Below are 25186 nucleotides of genomic sequence, written 5' to 3'. Positions count from 1 at the left end.
CAAAAGGGAAAGTGGTTCACCTAAGACTAATCAAAAAGTAACGTTAGTTACTGGAACATATTCAGAGAGAGCTCAAAAATTTTATGAGATCCAATTGATGCAGAAAAAGCACTTGATAAAATTCAACACCCATTTATGATAAAAACTCTCGCCAAAGTGGGTATAGAGGGAACATATCTCAACATAATAAAAGCTATATATGACAAACCTACAGCCAGCATAGTTCTCAACGGTGAAAAACTCAAAAGCTTCCCACTAAAATCTGGGACAAGACAAGGATGCCCACTATCACCACTCCTATTCAACATAGTCCTGGAAGTCCTAGCCACAGCAATCAGGCAAGAGAAAGAAATAAAAGGGATCCAAATTGGAAAAGAAGAGGTAAAAGTGTCATTATATGCTGATGACATGTTACTATATATAGAAAACCCTAAAAGGTCCACACAAAAGCTACTAAAACTGATTGAAGAATTCAGCAAGGTAGCAGGTTACAAAATTAATGTTCAAAAATCAGTTGCATTTCTCTACACTAATGATAAATCAACAGAAAAAGAAAGTAAAGAAACAATCCCCTTTAAAATAGCACCCAAAGTAATAAAATATCTGGGAATAAATCTAACCAAGGAGGTGAAAGAATTATACACAGAAAACTGTAAACCATTGATGAAGGAAATTAAAGAAGACTTTAAAAAATGGAAAGATATTCCATGCTCTTGGATTGGAAGAATCAATATTGTTAAAATGGTCGCACTGCCCAAGGCAATCTACAGATTTAATGCAATCCTTATCCAATTACGCAGGACATATTTCACAGAACTAGAACAAATCATAATAAAATTTATATGGAACCATCAAAGACCTAGAATTGCTAAAGCATTACTGAAGAGAAAGAAAGAGGCTGGAGGAATAACTCTCCCAGACTTCAGACAATACTATAGAGCTACTGTCATCAAGACAGCATGGTATTGGTACCAAAACAGACATATAGACCAATGGAACAGAATAGAGAGCCCAGAAATGAACCCACAAACTTTTGGTCAACTCATCTTCGACAAAGGAGGCAAGAATATACAATGGAATAAAGACAGTCTCTTCAGCAAATGGTGTTGGGAAAACTGGACAGCAGCATGTAAAACAATGAAGCTAGAACACACCCTTACACCATATACAAAAATCAACTCAAAATGGATTAAAGACTTAAACATAAGACAAGATACAATAAACCTCCTAGAGGAAAACATAGGCAAAACATTATCTGACATACATTTCAAAAATTTTCTCCTAGAAGAAATAAAAGCAAGAATAAACAAATGGGACCTAATGAAACTTACAAGCTTCTGCAGAGCAAAGGAAACCAGAAATAAAACAAGAAGAAAACCTGCGGAATGGGAGAAAATTTTTGCAAGTGAAACCGACAAAGGCTTGATCTCCAAAATATATAAGCAGCTCATACGACTCAATAAGGAAAAAATAAACAACCCAATCCAAAAATGGGCAGAAGACCTAAACAAGCAATTCTCCAAGGAAGACATACAAATGATCAAAAAGCACATGAAAAAATGTTCAGTATCACTAATTATCAGAGAAATGCAAATCAAAACTACAATGAGGTATCACCTCACACCAGTCAGAATGGCCGTCATTCAAAAATCCAAAAATGACAAATGCTGGAGAGGCTGTGGAGAAAGAGGAACCCTCCTACACTGCTGGTGGGAATGCAGTTTGGTGCAGCCACTATGGAAAACAGTGTGGCGATTCCTCAAAAGACTAGGAATAGACTTACCATATGACCCAGGAATCCCACTCCTGGGCTTGTACCCAGAAGGAAATCTACTTCAGGATGACACCTGCACCCCAATGTTCATAGCAGCACTATTTACAATAGCCAAAACATGGAAACAGCCTAAATGTCCATCAAGAGGTGACTGCATAAAGAAGAAGTGGTATATTTATACAATGGAATACTACTCAGCCATAAAAACCGACAACATAATGCCATTTGCAGCAACATGGATGCTCCTCGAGAATGTCATTCTAAGTGAAGTAAGCCAGAAAGAGAAAGAAAAATACCATATGAGATCGCTCATATGTGGAATCTAAAGACTCACGGACAGAGAATACAGATTTGTGGTTACCAGGGGGGTAGAGGGTGGGAAGGGATAGACTGGGATTTCAAAATTGTAGAATAGATAAACAAGATTACACTGTATAGCACAGGGAAATATACACAAAATGTTATGATAAATCACAGAGAAAAAAATGTGACAATGAGTGTGTATATGTCCATGAATGACTGAAAAATTGTGCTGAACACTGGAATTTGACACAACATTGTAAAATGATTATAAATCAATAAAAAATGTTAAAAAAATTTTATGAGATCATCTTTTATAAGCTTAGTCTTTTGTTGAGAGGTACTGGCACAGCTAAATAAAACTACCATTTTTCTATTGAACTCCCATAAATCATTAAGATTCTCATGGACAATAACCTTTATAAAGCTTATATAAGTAATAAAAATACAAGAGAAGAGTAAGCATTTACTTAGGTCGTGCAAACAATAGATAATAAATGATTTTTTTTAAAGCAAATGCATTTTTAGATCCAAATATATCATCTTAAGATTAGACGGTGGCAATACTGAACAAAGTCACAAATTATTGATGTTGAAAAACTTTCTATTTAAAAGGAAAAACAGAGAAGTAAAGACAAATGAATTGCATGTAGGCATGCTATTCTTTTAGATTAAAAGATTACAATAAAGATGTGAATCTTCCCAAAGTAATTTATAGTTTTAATGCAATTCCAATCCAAATTACGTCGTATTATGATAGTTTTAAAAATTGACCTGGAAGAATGAATTAGAGACAATGGCCAAGATAATTTTGTAAAAAAGTAAAGAAGGAAGGCTTTCTCTCCTGGGTACCAACATGGTCTAAACAACATACAATTATCAAAAGAGTGCTGTACTGGCATTGGGTGAGAAAAGCAAATCTAGAATTGCATCCTGGTGAAAATGATGCCACCTATAAAAAAAGGGTAGCATTGAAAGCAGTGAAAGTATTATTAATAAATAATAGGAAGACAGTTGGTTAACTATTTGGAAAAAATGTTGGGTCTTCACCTTGCACTTCTCACTAAAATAAGTTCCATAGATTAAAGAGTTAAAAATTAAATAAAATATAAGCTCACTGTCTGTCGTCTTCCCCGTTCAGTCTCCCTTCACAGTCTTATCACTATTTGACATGTATTTATTTGCTTATCGACTTTTCTCTCTTCACTAGACTGTAATTTCAACAAAAGCCAATGCTATCTCGTTCTATTGATTTAGCCCCAGGACCTAGAATAATCCGACACACAGGAGGCATTTAATACATATTTGTTGAATGAATGAGTGAAAGCAATGGAAGGAGCACAAGGGGAAAGAAAAACCCTTTTAAAGTAAATGTATGTAACCTTGTAGTGATAATCAGGCACAAAGAGCCAAAAAACCAACGGGGAATCATCTTTGCCCATTTCGTCATTCTCAGCAAGGCCAGCTCGCTCTGGGGCACTGCGCCCGGTCATGACGCGAGGCACATCTGTCCCTCTTCCTCTGTATTTCAAAGTTGTTGACTTTTACAAAACCAACGGGGGTTCGGAAGCGTTAACAAACTAAAACTCAGAGGCTTAATTCAGAGTAAAATCTTAGCTTAATTTGGAACCCATGAATCTGCAGTGTAATTTTGAAGAAGGGAACTAAATAGATGACTATTAAGTGCTCTGCTTTGGACAATGAAAAAAATACGTGATGAATACTTGACCCATCAACATTATTGCTGCTTTCAAGATCCACAGAGATCAATTTTTACTACTTTAAAAAACATTTTTTAAATAGGCTGAATGAGATTCATTGGAGAGAAGTCGAGGAGAAACATAGTTTATTTAGGCATTTTCCCACAAGGAGCATTCACAAGCTTTATTTCACTGTTACACTCTCGTCCCCATGCCATTCTCTCCCACACCAAATGAGCCATGTCCACTGTAGCCTCCTTCTCCCATTAGAATGATGCTACATTTCCTGATGGGAGAGCATCAAGTTGTACCGACTCCCTCTTGTCTCTGGTTTAACCTGACTTCCTCATCTCTGCACTGAAATCCCGTAGGATTCTAAGCACAGATGATGTGCAACACACAACCGTCTGCTTACAGGGCTTCTTTGACAAAGCGCTTCCAAAACAGCTGCAAGATGCTTTAAAAATATGGCAACAGAAAATGTCATTCTCTCTTTCGGGTCATAAACTTTGACTTGAGAGGAGGATGGAACAAAATTTGACCTACCGAGGGTGGGATCATATTCCCAGATGAAGCGTTTGGTCAGAAATCTCACTACAAGAGCTGTGGAAAAAAAGAGCAACATTTCAATCAAATCTGTTAATTTTCTCAGCATTCTTACCCCTGTAAGGAAAGAGAAATAGCCGTACAACTACATGTGTTTTATAGTTCTTTGCCGTATAAATCTAATAGATTTATTTATGTTTATTCAAGTACTTTTAAAATTCCATATTGTGGCCTAAAAATTGGTGTAACGTTTTAATGGTTTACTGAGCATTCATGAACAGTTTAGATTTATTCCTTTAGTCACAGGGTTGAAAATATTGCAATGTGAAAATGCTCACATATACAATTTTTAGCAAAACAATGCATTCAGCCATAAAGCATCACAACATGGGTGTCTAAAGTTTGAATACTGATAATGATTGAGAAAGGCGAGTTAAAATGTAACCATTTTGATTGTAATGAAAAAGATATTTGTATTTTAAAAATGCTCAAAATTAGGGGTTTTATTAGTGATTCATTAAAGCCCTTCAAAAGTAAGGCTGATGAAGCATTTACAGTCAGGATCAAGATCCGGAACGATGCTAAGCACTTCACTTGCGTGGCCTCCTTGACCCCCACTTCATCCCTACAAAGCACTTGCTAGGATTGACCCCATTTCTCAGATCAGGAAACCGAGGCTCTGAGACGTTAACTCATTTAACTGAGCTTACCTAGTTAGTTGGTGCCTGAGTCAGGAATTGAATCCAGGAAGGCTGTTTCCAGAGCCTGTAATTTATCCATTGTCCAAGCTAAATTTAAAGCCTACGCCATCTGGATAATATTTAGCTAGAAGATGAGTTAGAGAAAGAGCAGCGTTGAGACAGGTGGATTCTGTTACCCTCAGAACTGATGGGATGCATGCTGAATATTTTCTTATGTTTGTCTTATAACTGAAAACAATGGTTTTTAATCTTTTGAAAATATTTTTTGGAGGAGAGTATCACAGATACTTTAAAAACAGAATGAAATCTTGGGACCCTTTCCCTGGAAAAATGTATACACATTATAGTTTAGCATGTAACTTCACCAGGGTCACCAGCCCTCTGAAGACCCTCCACGGTCTCCCTGGGATGCCACCGACCCTAACTGAAGAATCAACGTCTACTGTATTTTATCATTTAAAAATATCCGTTATGGTAGATTGATTTTTACTGAAATGCCCTGTAGGTGGCTGTCGAAAGATACGCCCTGAAGAAACAGCACTAGTTACTTGGAGGTTACTGCCCGTCTCTCCTTTGCCTATTACCTCTGTTAAGATCAACGTATATACCCCCCACTGCAGTGGCTTGTATGAGAGATCACAGCGCAAATTGCAATGAAAACCTCATAAAACAGACCACAAGTATACGTGGCTTGGCTGGAGGCTGAAAGTGGAGATGTTCTTTTCTAATTACAGAGTGTGAGGCTGGATTTAAGCCAAAATACTTGCAGTGCCTAAAGCAGCAAGGCCACTGACCCGATAATCCTTCCCACAGTGGGCGTACTTGTGGTTTTATCGTCAACTTTCAGAGTCTGTCACTGTCCGCTCTCTTGAGACTCTTTTTCTTCTTTTCTTGCATGTAAGAAGGAGTAAAGCACTGGACAGATATTTTTCTGTTTTTAAATTAACTGTGTTACTAAACGTAACTGCCTGCAGGATACAAATAGTTTCCTCTTTTGTTAGAACATGGAGCGTTAACTTTAAAGTTTATGACCTAGAAAAATTCATTTATCTGGCATCTTTCAGCCATGAGCTATCAAAATTAACATTTTTTTTACACAACTGAAGTACCCCAGTTCCAAGACCCATTAAACGTTCATCATTTCTCAAAGAAATCTTTCTAAAATGTTTTAGACACGCCATTGCCTTTTAAAACCAAGTAGACTGAACATAACTAAATCATTTGTAAATGTCTGGATCTTAGCTAAGAAGCTTGATCAGTGCCCAGTGTAGTTAGTTGGCAATACTCAATACTTTTAGAAGCTCCAGAGTGGCTGAGGCAAAAAAAAAAAAAAAAAAACAACTCTAGAGTGTTAGGGCCTTTGAGCATTTTTAGTTTTTTGATTGCATATCTGTATCTTTTTCATATACAAAATATATAATTTTTTCCTCCCTCAAATACTATGGCTTTCTCTTTTTTGTCTCAGTTTCCGAGGCTATCTTAATAACCTATTTGTAAATCTATCTTGTTACTTTGATTATTCCAAAGACTGATAAGTCTTATTAACAAGCGTGTTAGAATTTTGTCTACTATTGGAGTGAATCAGTTCTGGAGTTTGGTTCTAAAGAACTTGTTCTACTAATGCACAATGATTCTGGTGCCCCTTTGAGATACTATTTTGTGGTAGATAAGTTGTTCCTGCTGCTTCTGGGTTACTGGCTCAGTTTCAGATCGCCACCCCCTTCCAACAGGTGGTGCTGCTGGGCTTAGCCAAAGAAATCAGTCTACACATTTCTGATATTCTTTTTTAAGGGACCCACATCATTATGTAATGGTTATTTTAACAATGGGATCATACCCTTTTAAAAAATCCAATCTATGTAGCAAAAAAAAAAAATCAATAATCACTTTGAAAATTTGATGTCCTATGTTCATTCTTTGAAAACGTGTTTTCATCTGTCTCTCACAAAGGTTATTCATGAAAAAGACAAAGGCATTTGAAATATTTTAAAGTTTTCAATAGTAGTATAATTTAAAATGGCCAGTCTAAAGAATGAAAATAATTTTACAGCTGTGGAAATAATATCTGCTAAAGGCTCTACTGTTATTTATCCATTTATAAATTTTGTTTTGTTTTGCTTTTTTGGAGGGAGAGAAGGTAATCAGGGTTGTTTGTTTGTTTATTTATTTTTATTGAAGGTGCTGGGGACTGAACCCAGGACCTCGTGCATGCTAAGCATGTGATTTACCACTGAGCTATATACCACCCCCCACTGTTATTTAAATTGTCTGAGATGCTTAGGTGACATTTACCATTTACTCATGTAGTTATAAAACTTCACCAGTATTATTTAACCCCAAATTTTATTACACTTTAATTATGAAGTATGATTTTCCTATGGGATATATTTACCATATCTCACCCCCTCCACCACTACAACTCTCATCACACGATTTCACCTCATAACAATGATACACTTGCTTCCTCAGTGGTGTCCCTACTGTAACGGCATCCCCTCCCCCAGAGCTCCCTTAAGCTACTCTCCACACAGCAGCTAGTGATTCTGTTAAAACGTGAACCATCTTGTGTCACAACTTTTCTGCTAAATTCTCTCTGACCTCATCTCATTGAATAAATGTTTCCTGAGTGCCTTCTCTGTGCCCGGTCCTGTTTCAGGTGTTTGGAATAACCCAGGAGGCAATTCAGAAAATGATTTCTGCACTTACAGAGCCTCTTTTCTCCTGGGAGGAGGCAGATAATAAAATAAAAATAGTAAACAAATGATACAGTCTGTTAGAGGTGCTAAGTGCTATGGGCCATCAGAGGAAGAGCAAGGTAAGGCGAATTCAGCATTGGGAGGGGAGGGTGTGAGAGATGTTAGTAAGACAGGGTGAGCAGGGTAGTTCTTGCTGAGAAGACTGTAGAAGAGATGAAGGAAGATGTGTGGGGAACAGTGTTTCAGGAAAAGGGAACAGCCAGTGCAAAGGCTTTAAAGCAGGGGGGTGTGCTTGATATGCTCCGAGAACAGGAAGTAAGCCAGTGTGGCTAAAGCAGAATGAGCGTTAGTGAGTGCAGTGGCTGATTAGATTATTTCCTGTCAGTCACACCTTCCCCTTCAGTAAATCCTCCACCACCACCACCACCACCACTGCCATCACCACCACTACCGACAGTAATAACTGAAATAACTGAAATGCTGCTTTGTTATTATCATGATTATTTTACTTAATTCCTTCTTTAAAATGTATATTCCATGAAAGAATGGGATTTATTTTATTCATTACTGTTTTCTAGTGTCTAGAACAGTGTCTGGTACACAGGAGACTAAAAAATACTTGTTGAATAAATGAAAAAGATGTATGAATCCACATCACAGTTCACTCTTCTTAACAGTTAAATAGTAACCAGGCATTGAGAGAACAGGCAGAAAAATTAACCCAAGAGAATTCACAGCAGAACCCTGCTGTAACATTTTCCTAAAAGGCTGCCTAAATATATAATCTGAAATGCCTGTTTTATGATCCTTATACAAATTACACTTCTTAAAGTTTATTAAAACAATAAAATTGATCTAATTTTCTTTTGAATATCTTGTCCCTTCCATCCCAAACATCCTAAGTAAAGGTTTTCTTTTGAAGTAAAATGGTGGTATTGATAATCTTTACTTTCACTAAGAGTCTAACATAAGGTCTTGTTTTTCCAGAAGTTTTAAGGTTTGACATATTTGGTTTCAAGTAAGTCTCTGCATTCTGAAATATCTTACTTCTTCCCATTGCCTTGAAAACCCATATCTTTCCATTAAATAAGCCAAACATCCCTAATGGATAATTTAGAGAACATTTTCCTCATTTTACCTAATTTATAACTTTCTTAAGTAATTCTTCACCATTTGTGGTTTATTTTCGGTATTATTGACACTAAATTTCATGATTATCAATGAAAGGTGGTTTCCAACAAGATGGAAAATTCACTAAGTAGAATTTAATCCAAAGAAACAGAATTAAAAGTGACATCAATGTAATAAGTCCATAGGATAAAACTCCATTTATAAGCAAGAGCTAAAAGGCAAAATTTCTACATTACAATAGTCAAGCTACTCGTCAAGTTTAACAAGTCTGGGCTAGTTATTCAAAATAATTGCTGATGTCATTATCATGATGAGGCAGACATCAGAAATACCAGATTTAATGACCAGGATAACATTCTTCACTGGAAATTGATTGGATATAATCTGTGCAAGAAACCAAGTGTTCAAAAGAAATGAACTTTTCAGAGTAAATGGGAACTTACACACATGGTCATATACTCCAAAAAAATGTAAGAGATGTACTCAAGAGAGATTCAGACAGAACTTTCAATTGACTGTTTTGGAAAAAATAAGCTAAAAAGTGTTTACAACGGAAAGGTCAGAACTTTTAGGATAGGAAAGGAATTTTTACTTCAACTGACAGTTCTTCAAGGAACACGATTTTTCACGTGCACATTTTGAATAAATTTTGAACTTGCCTTTGATCCTGACAACACACGCCGTGAAAATCTGCTCTAAGGTGGTGCTTATCATCTTCTATGTTCACATTATAATGAAAAGTTACTATGAATATGTATTAAGTGATTTCTGTGGTTTTCGTTCTGCAACCTGCAGGACCTTCATAAGAAATATATATTTACCTGTACATTGTAAGACCAGGTAACTTTGAAATGCTTTTTAACGACCTTCCACAAGAGTCTACTAAGTTTAGAACAATTATTTCACAAAGAGTTTTAATTAGTCTGTGAAAGACGGACAAACATTTGATTACAGGGAAAGAAGGCAAGTGTGGAGGGCAAATAATACTAGCACAATCAGAGTCCATTCTGGATTTTACGTATATTCACCACCTATTATCTGAATTATTTTCCCCATGTTTTTTTACAACCAAATTTTTCAATGTTTAATAGAAATGTTAAAGCTTAAAAACTATGAAAGGGGATTATAATAAACTGTCCCAGTATCCTAAATGCGAAACTTCTCAAAATTATGATGCACAGAATGAAAGAATACCTTTTCTCCTCTTCTTTCCCTTTCTACTTCATTACAGTACTTACAGTGTAATTATCTGACCAGCAAAAAATGTTAAGCAATCGTTGTATATTATCAAGCTTCGATGGGTGGCAAAAATCAATACTAAATTGCTTTCAGTTTGAATTTGATGATCTGTAGGGGAAAATGCCACAACAAACAGAGTGTTGGAAAAATAATGAAAAGGAGAAAGATAAGAGAGTTTCATACCATTTGGGAACTGTTTTCTCACTTCACTAAGCACAACATCAATTTAAACAATATCACAAAAATTATAATGGGGAAATATTTAGGAATAATGCAGTTTTCCTGGTATCGTTCTCCACCTTCATTTACTGAGTGTGCGCTAACAGGTCAGGGGCTGTGCTGTATCTTCCCTCCGCGGTGCCCGGTAGCGTGTGCTAACCAGCATGTACACAGTACAGCAGGTGCGTGTGTGTATGCATGCACCTGTGTGTGTGTATCAAGGAAGGAGTTTACACTTCCTCCTGAAATATATGCCCGCTCTTGTCCGACACATTTTCAGTGTGCCACTCCCACTGGTCACACAGCCATCAGCTGACGTCACAAGACGAGTGACGTCAACTGTTGCCGCTGTGGCGAGTCAGGGCACCTTGCACCGGAATGCATGACTGAGGCCACAGCTTAATGACTTTCCTTTGTCGTCCCTCCTTTTCTGATTAATGGTTGTATTACTTTCTCTGAATCCTCTTCACTGGCCAAAGGTTGGCAGCGAGAGGCTACTCCCAGGCCAGTGAGCTTTATTTGCTGTGGAAAAGGAGGAAAGGGATGGGAAAAAAATCGACCCTCTGCATTTAACTACAAAAAAAAAAAGTTTATGTTTAGTTTGGTAGAGGTGTTATATACAATGCTTTGTCAAAGTACCCCCTTTCGGCACCACTGGGGAATAGGGGTTGATGAGTGGGAAGAACTGGGTCAGACCAGTAAGCCCGTCTGGGTTTCTTGACTATGTTCCCATGTAGGAGGTAAAACGAATTCTGGAAGTGTCTGTGAACTTCCATCCATAACATTCATTTCAGCATAATGATGGCCTTGGATTGTCTGACCTCAGTAGCTATTAAATGACATCAAGTGACATCTGCATCAGGTCCTGCATAGGACATTCAGTTGAGTGGGAGTAAACAAAACAAAAAGACAAAAAAAAAAAAACCCAAAATAAACAACCAAACCAGAAAACAAACAAAAAACCCTTCTTTTTTACAGATGAGGAATTTACCACCAGGAAGCTGCAGTCTTAGTGGTATGGTCCTGCACTGTTACTAAACTTTTCATTTGAAAAATTTCGGGGAGGAAGTCATATGTACTTTACATTCGGGTCCATTTGGAAGTTTAGTCACCCAACACTGTATTTGTGACCAAAAGAAAAAAAAAATCAAAACCCTAGTGAAAATAAAGGCTTGAAATGTCTCTAGAAAAAAGTGACTTTCTAGACATACACTTCAGAACGTACACGAAGTTCTTTTATTGCTTCAGTGTGGAGCCCTGGCCCTGCTCCTTTCATTCTGTAGTTCATGCTGTCCAAACACAAACACAGACAATGCAATCATCCTCATCATGTAATTTTGCTTCATCTTAGTGTGGGTGGCTGTATGCTTCTTTAAGTTTCCTTTCAGGGTTTATTATCATTATTTTAAATGCAACGCAGAGATCATTACTTATATTGGCTGCTCCATGAATAATTTCAAGCTATCTTCTTTCTAAATTTTGTACCCTGGAAAGTCCAAAGAAGCAAAAGACTAGTCAGCCTATTAAATGGGTAACCTGGAATGGAGCTAAATCAAAGAAAATGGAAAAGAAAGATGTATTTAGAATGCAATAGACTTGTGGATAATGTTGGTCACCGGAGAGCATTTCTACTTAAGCAGAGAAGCACCACCTCCTTTTTCACGTCCTCCCTGGCCTTCCCAAGCCATTAATCATTCCCTACATGACATGAAATTGTCATTTGTTTCTTCTCTATTATAGACCGTGCACAACTGCCTTGTAAGATAGTCATTTATATTCCTGAATGTCTTACAAATTGTGAGTGACTTGAGGTCAGAGATGAAGCCTTGTTCATCTTTACCTCCTGTAGCTGGCATATTACCTGATACATAACACGTGTTCAATAAATGAATGAGGAAACAATTAAAATCTGGATAAATTATTTGGCCCCATATTACTCTTGTACTCAGGTCTGCACTCTGATGTGTTTCTATTATTTGAAAACATGTTCTTCAGAGTGAAACTTCCCTTAAATATATATCAGCACTCCTCAAGTTCAATGGCTAGTTCAGATGTCCACTGAAAACCTCATTGGTCAACTCACAGGAACCACCTCCCCCAGGTCCCTTCTCTTGAGCCAGAGGGAACCACTGTCTCTGACCTCATACTCTTATCAGCCCTAAGTTTAACTCCAAACCTCCAGTGGTCACAGGCTTCAGAGAAACAAAAACAAGCTTACTTACAAAAAAGAGTGAATTCTACCCTAGATCTGTGGAGATAGTTTATTGTTGAATAAATTGATTTTGTGGAAGTAAGTACTCATTTAATAACCATATTAGCTGTTGGATTAAAGTGTATATATCCTCTTGGAGAATACCATTAGGTAGATTTTAGTTATGATTTAAATAAAAACACGAATGGGGCTTTTGGAATGCTATCAAAAGGGGGGTTTGCACTGAATACTGACTACTTTATTTTATATCTCATAAACACTCTAAAAAGTAGGAATTAATGTTCTTCTTTTACACATAAGAAATCTGAACTGAAAAATAAATAAATCTACTTTGCAGAGCAGTCCAATTACAAAACTGGATTGAACCCAGATGTCTTTACTTTAAACCTTTTTCTGATATCCAATATTTACCACTATATTTTAATGTTTCTATAGCTAGGATTTAATTCTGAATGGTTGAAATTGATTTCCATATGAGCTTACATCTTACGAAGAGGCATGTTTGAAAAGTGCATGTTTTGTTCATGACAAGATGTCTTCATCCTTAGTGGAGGGAATAGCCATGACCGGAAACCATGGCAACACAGAAATAGAAGACGAATTTCAAGATGCAAGAGGGAAACTTTCATATACATGAGATTTTTGTTTTTCTTTTGAAAAGGTCTTTAAAAGACGCAGCAGAAGAGGAAAACAAGTATATAAGGACACAGACATAAAGTAGCAGGTGATAATCAACTCTTTCCTTAGTTGTTAACAAGTTCCTTCTTTCAACATCACAAAATAGAACGTCAGGAACCATTATCGGCAGCGACGAAGACAGACAGCAAAGAAAATGAGACACAGTTCCTATTCTCAAGGGGTTGAGAATCTGCACGTTTTGCATGTTCCAGGAAAAATAAAAAGGCATGTGGGTCATTTAGAATATTATCTAAGTCCTGTTACAGCACGTGGGTAAAAGAAGGAAAATCAGACTGAGGTGAGTCTAACTGACGGAAGTGCCCCGGGGGAGACTTTGCGTTTTCTGGAGGAGACTGTGTAATAGACAAAATCAGAGTAATATGTAAAAAGTGTCCATCCTATGACTGCTTCCAGTCCATCTTAGAGACAGAAAACCAGGGAGTTCGGCTAAAATATAAAAAGGAAGTTCAGTTTTACCTTCTTCCCTCCCTCACCTGGACCTCTATCATCCTCCTGTCGAATCAAGCCTCCAAATTTCCCTCTTCCCTCGAATCCTCACTTGTGGTCTTTTGTATTCCCGGGTCTCATCAACCGCCAGTCTCCCAAGCTCATGGTCTTCCTTTTAGCAGTCTTCTCTTTCCACGTCTACACTAGCCTCCCCTAAGAAACATGGGCCATTGTTCCTCAAATTAAGTAATGAACTATGGAAATCTCAGCACAGAGCCTTGGTTTAGAAGGACATGTGGGGGCCAGGACACTTTTCTGAAGTTTTGGCTTAACAGGTGCAAGTGATGGCTGAGACCAAGAATGTGGTGCTTTGGCATCTCAGGACCCCTAGTCAAAGGGAGCTGAAAGCCCCTTCTGAAATGAGAAGCTTAACTGACAGGCTGGACTGGAAGTGAGACGTCAAAAAAACCAGCAAATCGTGTGACTTGAAATGTCAGATCTTAAGGAGAAGGATTCAGAGCAAAGATGTGTGCACAGAAAACAGATTTCGGATAGATTTACTGATATCTACGTTTAAGAATTTTCAAGTGCTTCTCCATTTGGCTCTCTCATTAAATTTTTCTTTCCTCCCCACACATAAGAGTTTTAAACACATTCATTTAACCAGTAAATATTTATTGATCTCTGTGCTAGACACCAAAGAAAGCAAGGTTGAGAAGATTCCCTAAGCAAGATCTTTGCAATGACTTCATATTAAGCCTAAACTGTGAGCTGAGCTTGCTAACTCAGAGAGAACATTGTAAGCAAACAGCATTATGTTCAGGCCTAGACATGGGATACTCTGGTTTGTTTGGGAATCACACGTGGTTCAGGGTACGTTGAGTGGTGTGTGGGTGGAGCTCCACAGGGGGAAAGTTGTGCGGTTCCACAGAACCCAGACTATGGAGGGGCTTATATGTCACATTGAGGAGCTTGGATTTTAAAGTCTGCGGGCACCCCGAGGTTCTAAGTACGGGGATGTCTCAATTTGAGCTGATTACCTATAGAAATTGTTCATTGATTAGATGTTGAGAGTGAGAAAGAGGATTGGTCCACATGGAATAAAAGTCTGGGGGGAGCAGTATTCTCTGACTCAGAATGTAATCGGAAAATGAGTTAAGAGCAAGTGAGGTTAGACTTGAACATGTTGAACATGAGACACCAATGAAAACATTCAGGTAGAGAGGTACCATCTCTCCATCCATCCATCCAATGCTCTATCTTCTATCCTTCCATTCATTCACCCGTCTACCATACATTCAACATATATATTTATTGAATATCTGTCATGTCCCAAGCACTGCTAAGGGCTGTCCCATAGGCAGCTGACATCACAGCGTGAAGCTGGAGAGAGTTGATCACTGCCGAGTGAAACTTTCAAGTGATTGGCAAATGCAGTGGGCATGGCTGAGATGCCCCACATAGGCAGTTTAAAGTAAGAAAAGAGGACTTAGCACTGAACTTTATTTTCAGTTTCATCTCATGGTGACCCCCCTTGCCTCCTAGGTTCTCCTCCACCTCAACTCCTCAAATCTCTAGCTGAACTAAAAAATTTAACAGATCAAGTTAGGGGACAAAAATCAGTTCATATAGGTGTAGTTTCTGAAGCAGTCCCCTCCCCCACTCCCTCCCTTACCTGCTCCTGGCTCTGTTTCCTGTGATGGTCAAAATAAACTGACATCAAAGAGAAAACCATTTAAGCCCCATAAAAATGTTGAAATTGAGCAATTTAATGGAAACTTTAAATTAATGCAATATAAAAGTGGATGCTTTATAACATCAGAAGTTCAAATGAGAAGTAAATTAGTTCCAGATGGGGATCTAGGGACCGCTTTTAAATTATTGTTTGTTTAAGTCCAAATATTTTGATTTGTCCAGCATTCTGACAAAAAAGATCACTCTGAGAAAGAGTTACAGAATTAATGTCAGTTTTCTGTGCAAGGAATTTCTTAAAGACAAATGGTATAACCTCCAAGAATTATTAGGAAAACACTTTGTATTTGGAAACCTAGCCTCAGAGTCCAGATTCAGTGCATTTCAAGTCATTAAAATTGACTTATTTGCGATGGAATGGTAAGGTAAGGATTTGGTAGTGACAGCACGGTTTTAGGATGACAAATGAAATTTGGAAAAAAAGTGGCAGGACCATGACTTGTAATTCCTAACGTCTCTGACAGGGAGCAGAGGTTTGAGAATGCTTATAAAGCATGTAAAATCAAGAAAAAAAACCTCTATTTTAAATTAAGAATTAACTTGTATGATTGAATGACAATAAATTCTTCCTGAATTTAAATTGAAAGTGGAAACTAGAGAAATTAAATTTGATATATGGTAATCAGCTGATTTGGTTTTGTCTTTGTGTTCATATTTGAAGGTTAATAAGTCAAAAGTTATGGATTCTGTGCCCAGGAATTCAAACTACTTTTATATGAGTTGGAGGTTGTCACTCATTTTCATTATATGAGTAATGCTTAAGAAATAAATTACTAAATTTCCTAATCCAGGGTTTTTAATTTAATAATTTGTAATTATTTTCATTAAAATAATATTTTATACCAAGGCATTATATTTAAATAGAATCCTCTGCATTGTATTAAGTATTTTTCTAAATTTTTCAAGAGATTTGGATACAAAATTATAATTTTTAATTTTTACTTTTTCTGGAAGAGGAACACATATGGTATCAACCTTTGAATTTCTTTTCCTATGCTTACAGAACACACAAGAAATTGGGAACTGGAAATATAAAGAATTTGTTGGGGGCAAAGAAGTGATTCAGAGTGACAAGGTGTCTCAGAGAAGCAGAGGAATGAATATCTCATATGATTTCCATTGAATGCCTTCTTTATTATAGAGAATCAAGGATCTTACAAGTTATTCTGTTCACACATGGCCTCTGCTCCAGACTCAAGTTGCTCCCTGCCCATCTGAGCACAAACAGATTTGAAAGGCTGTGCTTATGACTCTAGTCTGCGGGGTTTGCCTCTAGCAACTGGGTACCTTCACTTACAGCCCCACCACCACTCCTACTGCTATCTTCATAACCTCGTAAAATAAAAACAAAACAAGGGGACTTAAAAAGTCACAGTGTGTCTGGAAAACTAGAGCCTGGCAAAAATAAGCATGTAAGTGAATTGTGAAAGATTGGGGTGGAAAAACCCCCACATTCTGAACAGCTTATAAGCCAAGTTAAGATATTTCTAATTGTGCTTAAGATGCTAAGACTCCACTAAAATATGATAAACACAAAGATGACATGTTGTTTTCTTTTGTTTTCTAAAAGGCACTGCTGTTTCAGTGCCATGATGAACTGGGGGGGACGCAGGTAAGGCTGGAGATAGGAGAACCAGCCAAGAAGCTATTCCAGGACTACAGAAGGAAAAATAAAAAGCAAGACAGAATGCCTGCTCCTTCACTCCCATCCACCTGTAAACATGTCAAGTCATAGTTATTCAGTATGTGGTCTTTTCAGTCTGATTTCTTTCCTTAGCAATATGCATTTAAATTTCTTCCATGTTGCAGCCTGGCTTGAGAGCTTATTTCCATTTATCGCTGAGTATTCCAACTGTACAGGGCTATTACAGTTTGTTTATTCAGTCATCAGCTGAAGAACATCCTGGATGCTTCCAGTTTTTAGAGGACAGACCAGGAGTCAATTTTGAACAAGATAAGTTTGTGGTATCTTTCAGACATGCCATGGAGATGTTAAGAGGCAGTACGTCGTAGGAGTCTGGAGTTGAGGGCAGAGATCCAGGCTGGAGATGCACAGAAATGTGCAAATACGTCAGTACAAAGATGAAGTCACTCAAAGATGGTATAGATATAAGAGCACCCTGAACTCTGGGGCACCTCTGACTTTCCGCAGTTGGGTTGATGAGGTGAAAACCAGTGAAGCTGACTGGGAAGGTGACGTAGGAGGAAATCTTAAAGAGTTTAGAATCCTGAAAGCTATGCGAAGAAAGTTTTTCATGGAGAAGGGATGGATCAATTGTTTCAATGTTGCAAATAAGTAAGAGGGGGACTGAGAATTGGACTTGGCTGTGTGAAATCATTGATGATGGAGCGGTATGGTTGACAGCTTGACTGGAGTGGGCTCAAGAGAACACAGAGGAGAGGAAATGGAGAAGTAAATCCAGGCTTTTAAGCCATTATCAAACGGTTCTGAGTCACATAACAATCACAGAGATGGGTCCATTTTAAACATTTACCAGTCATCATTTTGTTTGCAGATACTATGGTAAATCATACAAATCTAATGATATGTTCAGCCACTATTTAGTGGCATACCTAACTGAGTTTAAATGTGCAATGCTGTAGAAACAAAACTAAAACAAAATGACAGAAAGTTGTAAAATGAGAGAAGAACAAAATGTGGTGAAGCATTGACTCAAGTTTTGTTTTTTTTTAGTAGAAGATTTCTTGGCTCTTTTCCCATTCTTTTTTTCCTTTTAAATTAGACTTTGACCTTTACTCTCCCATGGGAAGGTAAGCCAGAGTACAAATACAGAGACACTGGATAGTTATTCCTGGATTTTAGCATTCCATTGGCCAAGATTTTAGCATTAACAATTGGGTTCTAGCTAGAACTCCTTGTCTATCCCCAACCCCACAAAACTCCCATCCTTAGACACCTGAGATAAGCATCCTTTCTAGACTAGGAAGAGAGAGGTCAGAGAGACAAGTAAGTGAGAAAAATTCTGATATGATCCTATATCCCTTCCTTCTTAAGTTGAGCCAGAGATATGGAAGAAGGGGTATCGGAATCTCTAATTAGCTTTAGGAGGTTTAGAACAGGGGGAAACCTCTCCTCCACAGCCTGCCATGGTCCTGAGAGCCCTTTCCAAACCCCTCGTGGCCGAGAAGGAACAGCAGAAACAGCTCATGGGATGAACAGACAGATGGATCTCAAACAGGATTGCAGAGCCACCGTCTAAGTGGGACCCAGGGCACATCCAGAGCCAGTGGACCTCAGTGTGACCTACAATCTGACAAGGGAATTTCAGCAGCAGATGTGCTCAAGTTCATCAATGGAAGGCAGCACAGAGGGACAGCCCTGCCAGCAGATACCTGCAGGAACAAATGGTGAAGAACTTCCAATGCTTGATGAATTCCATGTATCTTTTATACCACACCCCGGAGAACAAAAACGGTGGCAGCAAAATCCGACCGTGGACCATAAGTCCACTAAGAAAAATCTGAAGTTTCAGACTATACTCATTAAAATCGACTATTTTAAGTTCATGTCAGAACACAGAATAAGACTTGAGAGTGAAATGAGATTGTTTTAGAAAAATTTATACCAGCCATATGAGCCCACAATTACACAGAAAATGCGCTTACAAGCTCTCTGGGAGGAACCGTGGGATAGGAAAATACAACGCACTGTACTTGAAAAGCTAAGAGCTGGATTTGACTCCCACCTCCGTTACCTCCCCAAGAATTTCAAGCTAGGTAATTATGTTCTCTGAGCTCCAGTGCTCTTATTTATAAAATGAGAACAAATAAGTATACCTTACAAGACTCTTGTGATTATAAAACGCTACACTATATGTAAAAGTGTTTTACAAACTATAAACGGTCCAAAAAAATAAAAGGTAAAGAAAATGACACAAGCTGCTACAATGTACCAGGCTCCTTGAATTATGGTAAATATTATATGTATTTTATGTTATATTTCATATGTTCTATATAGTAATTACGTTACATGATATGACATGATATGACATGATATGACATGATATGATATGATATGATATGATATGATATGATATGATATGATATGATATTATTCCTGGCTTGTCTAGGAGAGCTTTATTTTACTGCTATTATCTTCGCATAATTCTTGAAAATGCCCCTTTCACTCTTAAAAGTATTTTTGGTTTGGATAATAACTTACATGGTCACCCTGTATATACTTTTCCATACAACATCTAGGCAGGACAAAAAAGTAGGCATTTTTACTTTCTTTTCATAGGTGAGGTGCTCAAAGTTTAAATGGCTTGCACAATTTGCTCTTACAGCTGTTATGCTGTTTTATAGGACATCAAATCTAGGCCCACCAACCTGAGAGGTCAGGCTGCTCTGCGCACCATGCCGTCGCGTAAGATACAGTATTACGCTTTTGATTTGCCTGAGAACTATGTGTATGTTAACTGAAGCCATTTCTCTGGGGCACAGAGGATGGGACCCACTTGGACTGACAGCAGCCAGTCCAGAGCAGAGTGAAGGCTAAGCCCTGAATTCCTGAGCAGGCAGCCTCCCAAATCCTGTTTACCTTTAGGGATTTGGCCTTTGCACTGGATTGGCAAGCAGTACAAAACCATGCAGATTAGCTTTAAGCAAATCAACTTAGAAATATTACATTAACAGCCCCTCTCTTCAGTGTTATTTTTCTTTTGGTTTTAGGCAAACATTCTTAAAAGAAAATTTACATCTCCCTCAAACCTGCCTTTCACTTGGTATTCTAAAGCTTTTAATTGTGTCCAGTTTGTAAATCTAATTTAGTAAAACCTTAAGAATAACAAAACAAAACAAAAGGCTATGTTTGCTTCAGTTAAGCCTGGAGTACAGTTCACACAAGGCCTCATTTTAACAAAAACGAATTCACTATCCTCTGGTAAACACTGGATAAAAGTTATAATTATACAGGTGACCAGAAAGACGCACTGGCTTTGGCTTACAGAATTATGTGACCTTAAATTAATCCTATAAATCCAAAAGGTGAAAATCTGGGTCTGAACGTGAACGTTATTCATACTGTAAAATTTGCTCTAAGCAAAAAAGCATTTTGTAACATTCTTTAACTAAAACTGTGTCTTTACAAGGCAAATGAGATGAACATCTGAGGGAACGGCCTTTAGTTAATGCAGGCTCACATAATCTGAATAAAGATGGAGGGAAAGTGGAATCATTTTATAACTGTAGTTATATAGATACATTTATTTTTCAGAATAGTGAGTGCATAATTAAGACCTCCTTATACTGATTTTAAAAAAAAAACAAGAGAAACTGGAAACTTAAAAAATAAACACATGTACATGTAAGATCTGTATTCGAAGTTATACCCAATGACCAGAATATCTCTATCAAAATGTGATCAACTATTTAGGAACATTCAACATCAACCAAAGTACTGCTCCAGAATGATTACTACAAGATTTGAATGCATTAGAAGGTAGATTTCGAGAAATTCACGTATTAAAATGCTGAACAAGAAAAGAGAGACCACTGAATTGTTTTCTACTTGGGAAAATGTATGTTCATAAAATTGAGGCTAATCCTCCTACCGTTTTTATAAAAATGTGACTCCAGAATCAGACAGCAGGTCTATGAGTCTTGAGAGATGATAGCATTCTGTGCCCACAGAGCACGTCAGACATACGTGTACGTACTTCAGGTTCCCGCAAAGTGACACAGAGGAGAGTCCGGATCTGGGATCTCCTCTCATGGAGAGAGGGCTTATGGAGAGCCAGGAAAAACACTGCAAAACATGAAAACTGACTCACAGCCCAGGGAGTGAGTAGAAAACCGTCTGAGATAATTGAACTGAGAGAAAAAAGCCAGAGAGAGGTTTTCCAGGATACAAGGCTGCAGGTGCATTCAAAACAAATTGTAAGTGCACTGGAGGTAATAAAGTCAAAAGACACAGAATGGCCATCACAGGCACTTTTGGGATTTCCAAAAGGACCACTGGAAATGCTAACTGGAATAAAACAAGAAGTGGTGAATAAAGAATACAGAGACCAAAACCAAAAAAGACCTGAAAAAAAGGAGGAAGGAAGCGCAGGACAGACTTCAGACTCACCCAAGATGACACAGCTATTGGGGGGAAAGTCAGAATTAATATTCAGTCAGGTTACATACTTAACCACTGTATTATCTTGTGTAATAAGAACTGAATAAAGGGTAGTTACTACTATTACAAGAACAAATGCTGGCGGAGATGTGGGGGCTTAAAGGGAAGAATGGAGTTTGAGCTAAATTGCTGTTCTCCAGGGGGCAAATGGCAACTCTAGGGTTAGGCTTTGAAATCCTGTGTTAAACGGAAAAAAAAAAAAAAAAAAGGCTGCTATGATTATTATGCAATTACCAGACCTAATTTGAGACAGAAAATGAAAGTAAACAAATGCCAGATTATCACTGTGCTTTATAAACTGAGAAGACAGCTGCGAGGAAGGTGAGTGACAGGCGCCCCCTCAGCCCATTAGAACCTGATCCCTTAGGACATACCCTCCAGGGGAGCGGGCTACCTCGTCAGACTACATCTAAAATCAGTCTTGGCTGTGGTGAAACTCCAGGTGATTTCTTTTTCCTCTGTATTTTCAACATTTTCTAAAATACCAAACACACGTTGTTTCACTGTGGAAAACTCACTTTAGAAATATAATGAAGGGCAAACAAAAGCCAGTCTCTGTAAGGCAATAAGAACCACATGTCTTTTAAATGGAAAACATGCTGATTTTTCCTTTGTTTCTTGGAAGCAGCTTGCCAGACACACAGTCCACAGCTTTGAACCGTTTACGTAAACATGCCCAAGCCAAGTGTTTGCACGCAACAGTTACATTGCACCCACGTTGGCAATTGAATGACTTGGGAGGATTAAAAAGTGGTATTCACGTCAGTTGAATTTACCTTAGACATCTATCTCTTGCAAACCACACACACACACCAGTGACATTCATGGTAGACTATGATATCACAAGTCTCTTTGAAAGAAATGCCAACTAATGCTAAGATGGGGGGCTAAGTGGTAGCGAAAGGTACGAATCCTTCAGGTGAAATGGAATGTCCAGGAATTGAACGGCGCAAGAAAGTTGTTATCATCCACCAGAGGGCACTACCGGTATATACAAAATTTTCTCCGGAAAAGTTGAACATCTTTCTCACCCCCCTAATTCTAAGCAGAGAAATCTAATGGAATGAGGTCAACAGAATTCCACTTTTATTCTGCTCGCTCTTTCTACATACATCAGGTAAGGTTTTTCCCCCTTGCGAAGGGATCAATGGACTATGAGTTACACTATTATGACTCAAATTGCCATAATCATTTGCTTGTAAAAACGTCATTCTATGATAACTGTTGAGCTTTCCCCATGCACTAAGTCCCGAGATTGTCACCATGATGGTATAATTTAACTACAAGACCACCCTCTTGCCAGCAGGTTGAAAATAAATGGCTTCTGAGATAAACACAAGGCACGCGGAATAACCCAGGAACTGTAAAATATATAGAAGGTTGATGCTACTTTGCTTTGCTCTGCCAAATACTATTGTTCAGCAATGGGAATGTTGGCCACGGTCCTTCTGGAAAGCCATCTGAGGATGGCACAGAAGGCTGGACCCCCAGAATGGGCAGAAAGGAAAGCAGAAGCCGGCAACAGCAAAGTCGATGAAGCAGAAACTTCATTACTACGAAAAACGAATGCCTTTCATTCAGTATTTCTGGCTGCCTACATAGGTTTGGAAAACTTTCAAATGCACCCATTCACCTGCTTTAGAGACCACGTGATACTTCTGTCCTTCCTCCTGTAACAGGTAGGCTTTTTGTATTTTCTGAAGCTGTTATCTATAGAGTTTTTTTTTTTTCATAACAGAGTAGACTCTGAAGTAAGCCACTTCTTGGAGACTGAGGTCCTCACCCACCATGTCTTGCATGATCCTGGACACACTAGGGTTTTGCTCCAAGAACAGAGAACACACGACACCATCCCATTTGTATCACTGAAATTCAAGTCATATTGTAGTGCCCTAGGAGGGGAGTTTAACACTGACTCTTGAATTGAGAAAACCAGTCCAGCTGGAACACCTCCCTGTGGTTTTCCATGTACTAGGAATAGAAATTTGCTCTGAACAAACATTTTTTAAAAGTTAACTTTCCCATAGTATTGGAAATTTAATAGAACTTTTTTTGATTGCAACCAGACCTAACCCACATGTTCTTAGGTATCAAAGCCTAATACAATTGCATTATTATTTGGGGGAGAAAAAGGATTCTTTTGTCACAGTAAACGTTTCAAAACTAACACTGCTTTTTTTTACTTATACTGAATTCTCTACTGTTTATGTTATGCCACTTAGGAAAGTGCTCTCTTCTTGTTAAATTAATATGTGCGGACAAGCATTTATTCACCACACGTCAACATGACCTCCTTATAAGTCATCACTTCTAATATTTATGGTCTAAGAATGAGGTAGTTCGAGTGAGTCACAGATTTATACTTAGCCCAGAGATTAAGAAAAAGAAATTAACGCTACAATTTCCCTTAAGCAATGGAAAAAATGTGACTTGTTACACATTTATCTTCTGGGTCAGTGTTTTTCCAGCCATTCCACAGAGCCTTAGTGTCACCCAAGTTTTCTTTAGGTTTTCATGAAAGAAAGAATGGGGGGAGTTGCGATGAGTGCTAAATTTTAAATTTGATTACAATTGTATGCTACTTTAAGAGAACATAGCTGATCACTGTGAAGGTTACACTTCTGGATAATAAAAAAAATACATGAAGCAGTGGTATAGACTTTGAATGTTTCAAACAAATGAAACTGAATTATATTTCCCAAATAGCAGGGCCCCAGATGTGCACCTTACTTACAAACGAGATCTATTACCCAACTCTTTAAACATTTGCTTATCCAGCAGGAAAGAGAGAGAGTCTAGTGTTTATAAATGAAGGAAGAGCAATGAAATTCAGAAAAAAGCCAACCAGGTTTACAAGAATATAATAGAGAAATGTAGCCCTTGGAGAATGTAAGAATAACTGAATAGCTTTTATAATCGTAGAAAAAGAATATTTGTGGTGCATTATTTTTGCCATCCTGTCATCTAAATAATTTAAGATGTTTAGAATAAATAAACTCACTGAAGGCAAATTATAGGATTTACATAAGTTTTATTAATAGTTATAAATTATCCTCTCTAGCAATTTTTCAAGATAGATACTGTTATGGGTTGAATTGATATCAATATTGAAATCCTAAACCCCAGTGCCTTTGAATGTGACCTTATTTGGAAATAGGGTCTTTGCAGATGATCAGGTTAAGGTGCAGTCATTAGGGTGGGCCATGATCCACTGTGACTACATTCTTATAAAGAGGGGAAATTTGGACATAGGGACAGACATGTACAGAGGGAAGATAATGTGAAGCACAGAGAAAACACTGTCTACAAGCTAAGGAGTGCCTGAAGCTGCCGGAAGCTAGAAGACTGGCCTGGAACAGAGTCTCCCCCACACCTTCAGAAGGAACCAGCTTTGACTTCCAGCCTCCAGGATTGTGAGATGACACCTTTCTGTTGTTTGAGCCCCCTAATTTATGGTTCTTTGTGATAGCAGCCCCCAGAAACAAATACAGATCTGTATTCCTGATCCCCGTCTTCGGGTTGCCATTTACCACTGGGTCTCCCTGGTGATCAACAGAGAACAGAAGTTGTGTCCAGACTGCCTTAGATTCAACCACTGCACCCATTTCTGGAGCATCTCGCACAGCCATTTGCATAAGGTAAGTTCCTC

At 38.1% G+C, this 25186-nt stretch overlaps 1 protein-coding gene across 3 annotated transcripts in view; it reads right to left on the bottom strand.

The window, feature by feature from the left end:
- The window catches only part of RERG (RAS like estrogen regulated growth inhibitor), a 93379-nt gene that overhangs the window by 8305 nt on the left and 59888 nt on the right, over positions 1-25186 (bottom strand). For 2 of the 3 annotated variants that reach the window (XM_072954307.1, XM_072954306.1), the window contains exon 3: positions 4321-4377. The exons of the other annotated variant lie outside the window; for it this stretch is intronic. In XM_072954307.1, coding sequence (XP_072810408.1) covers positions 4321-4377 — 57 coding nt within the window. The remainder of the gene's footprint in view (positions 1-4320; positions 4378-25186) is intronic. 3 annotated transcript variants of the gene reach the window in all.

Source organism: Vicugna pacos, chromosome 34 (genome assembly GCF_048564905.1).
Source record: "Vicugna pacos chromosome 34, VicPac4, whole genome shotgun sequence".
Taxonomy (NCBI): domain Eukaryota; kingdom Metazoa; phylum Chordata; class Mammalia; order Artiodactyla; family Camelidae; genus Vicugna; species Vicugna pacos.
The sequence above is the reverse complement of the archived record's forward strand: the minus strand, read 5'-3'. Positions and strand labels throughout refer to the sequence as shown.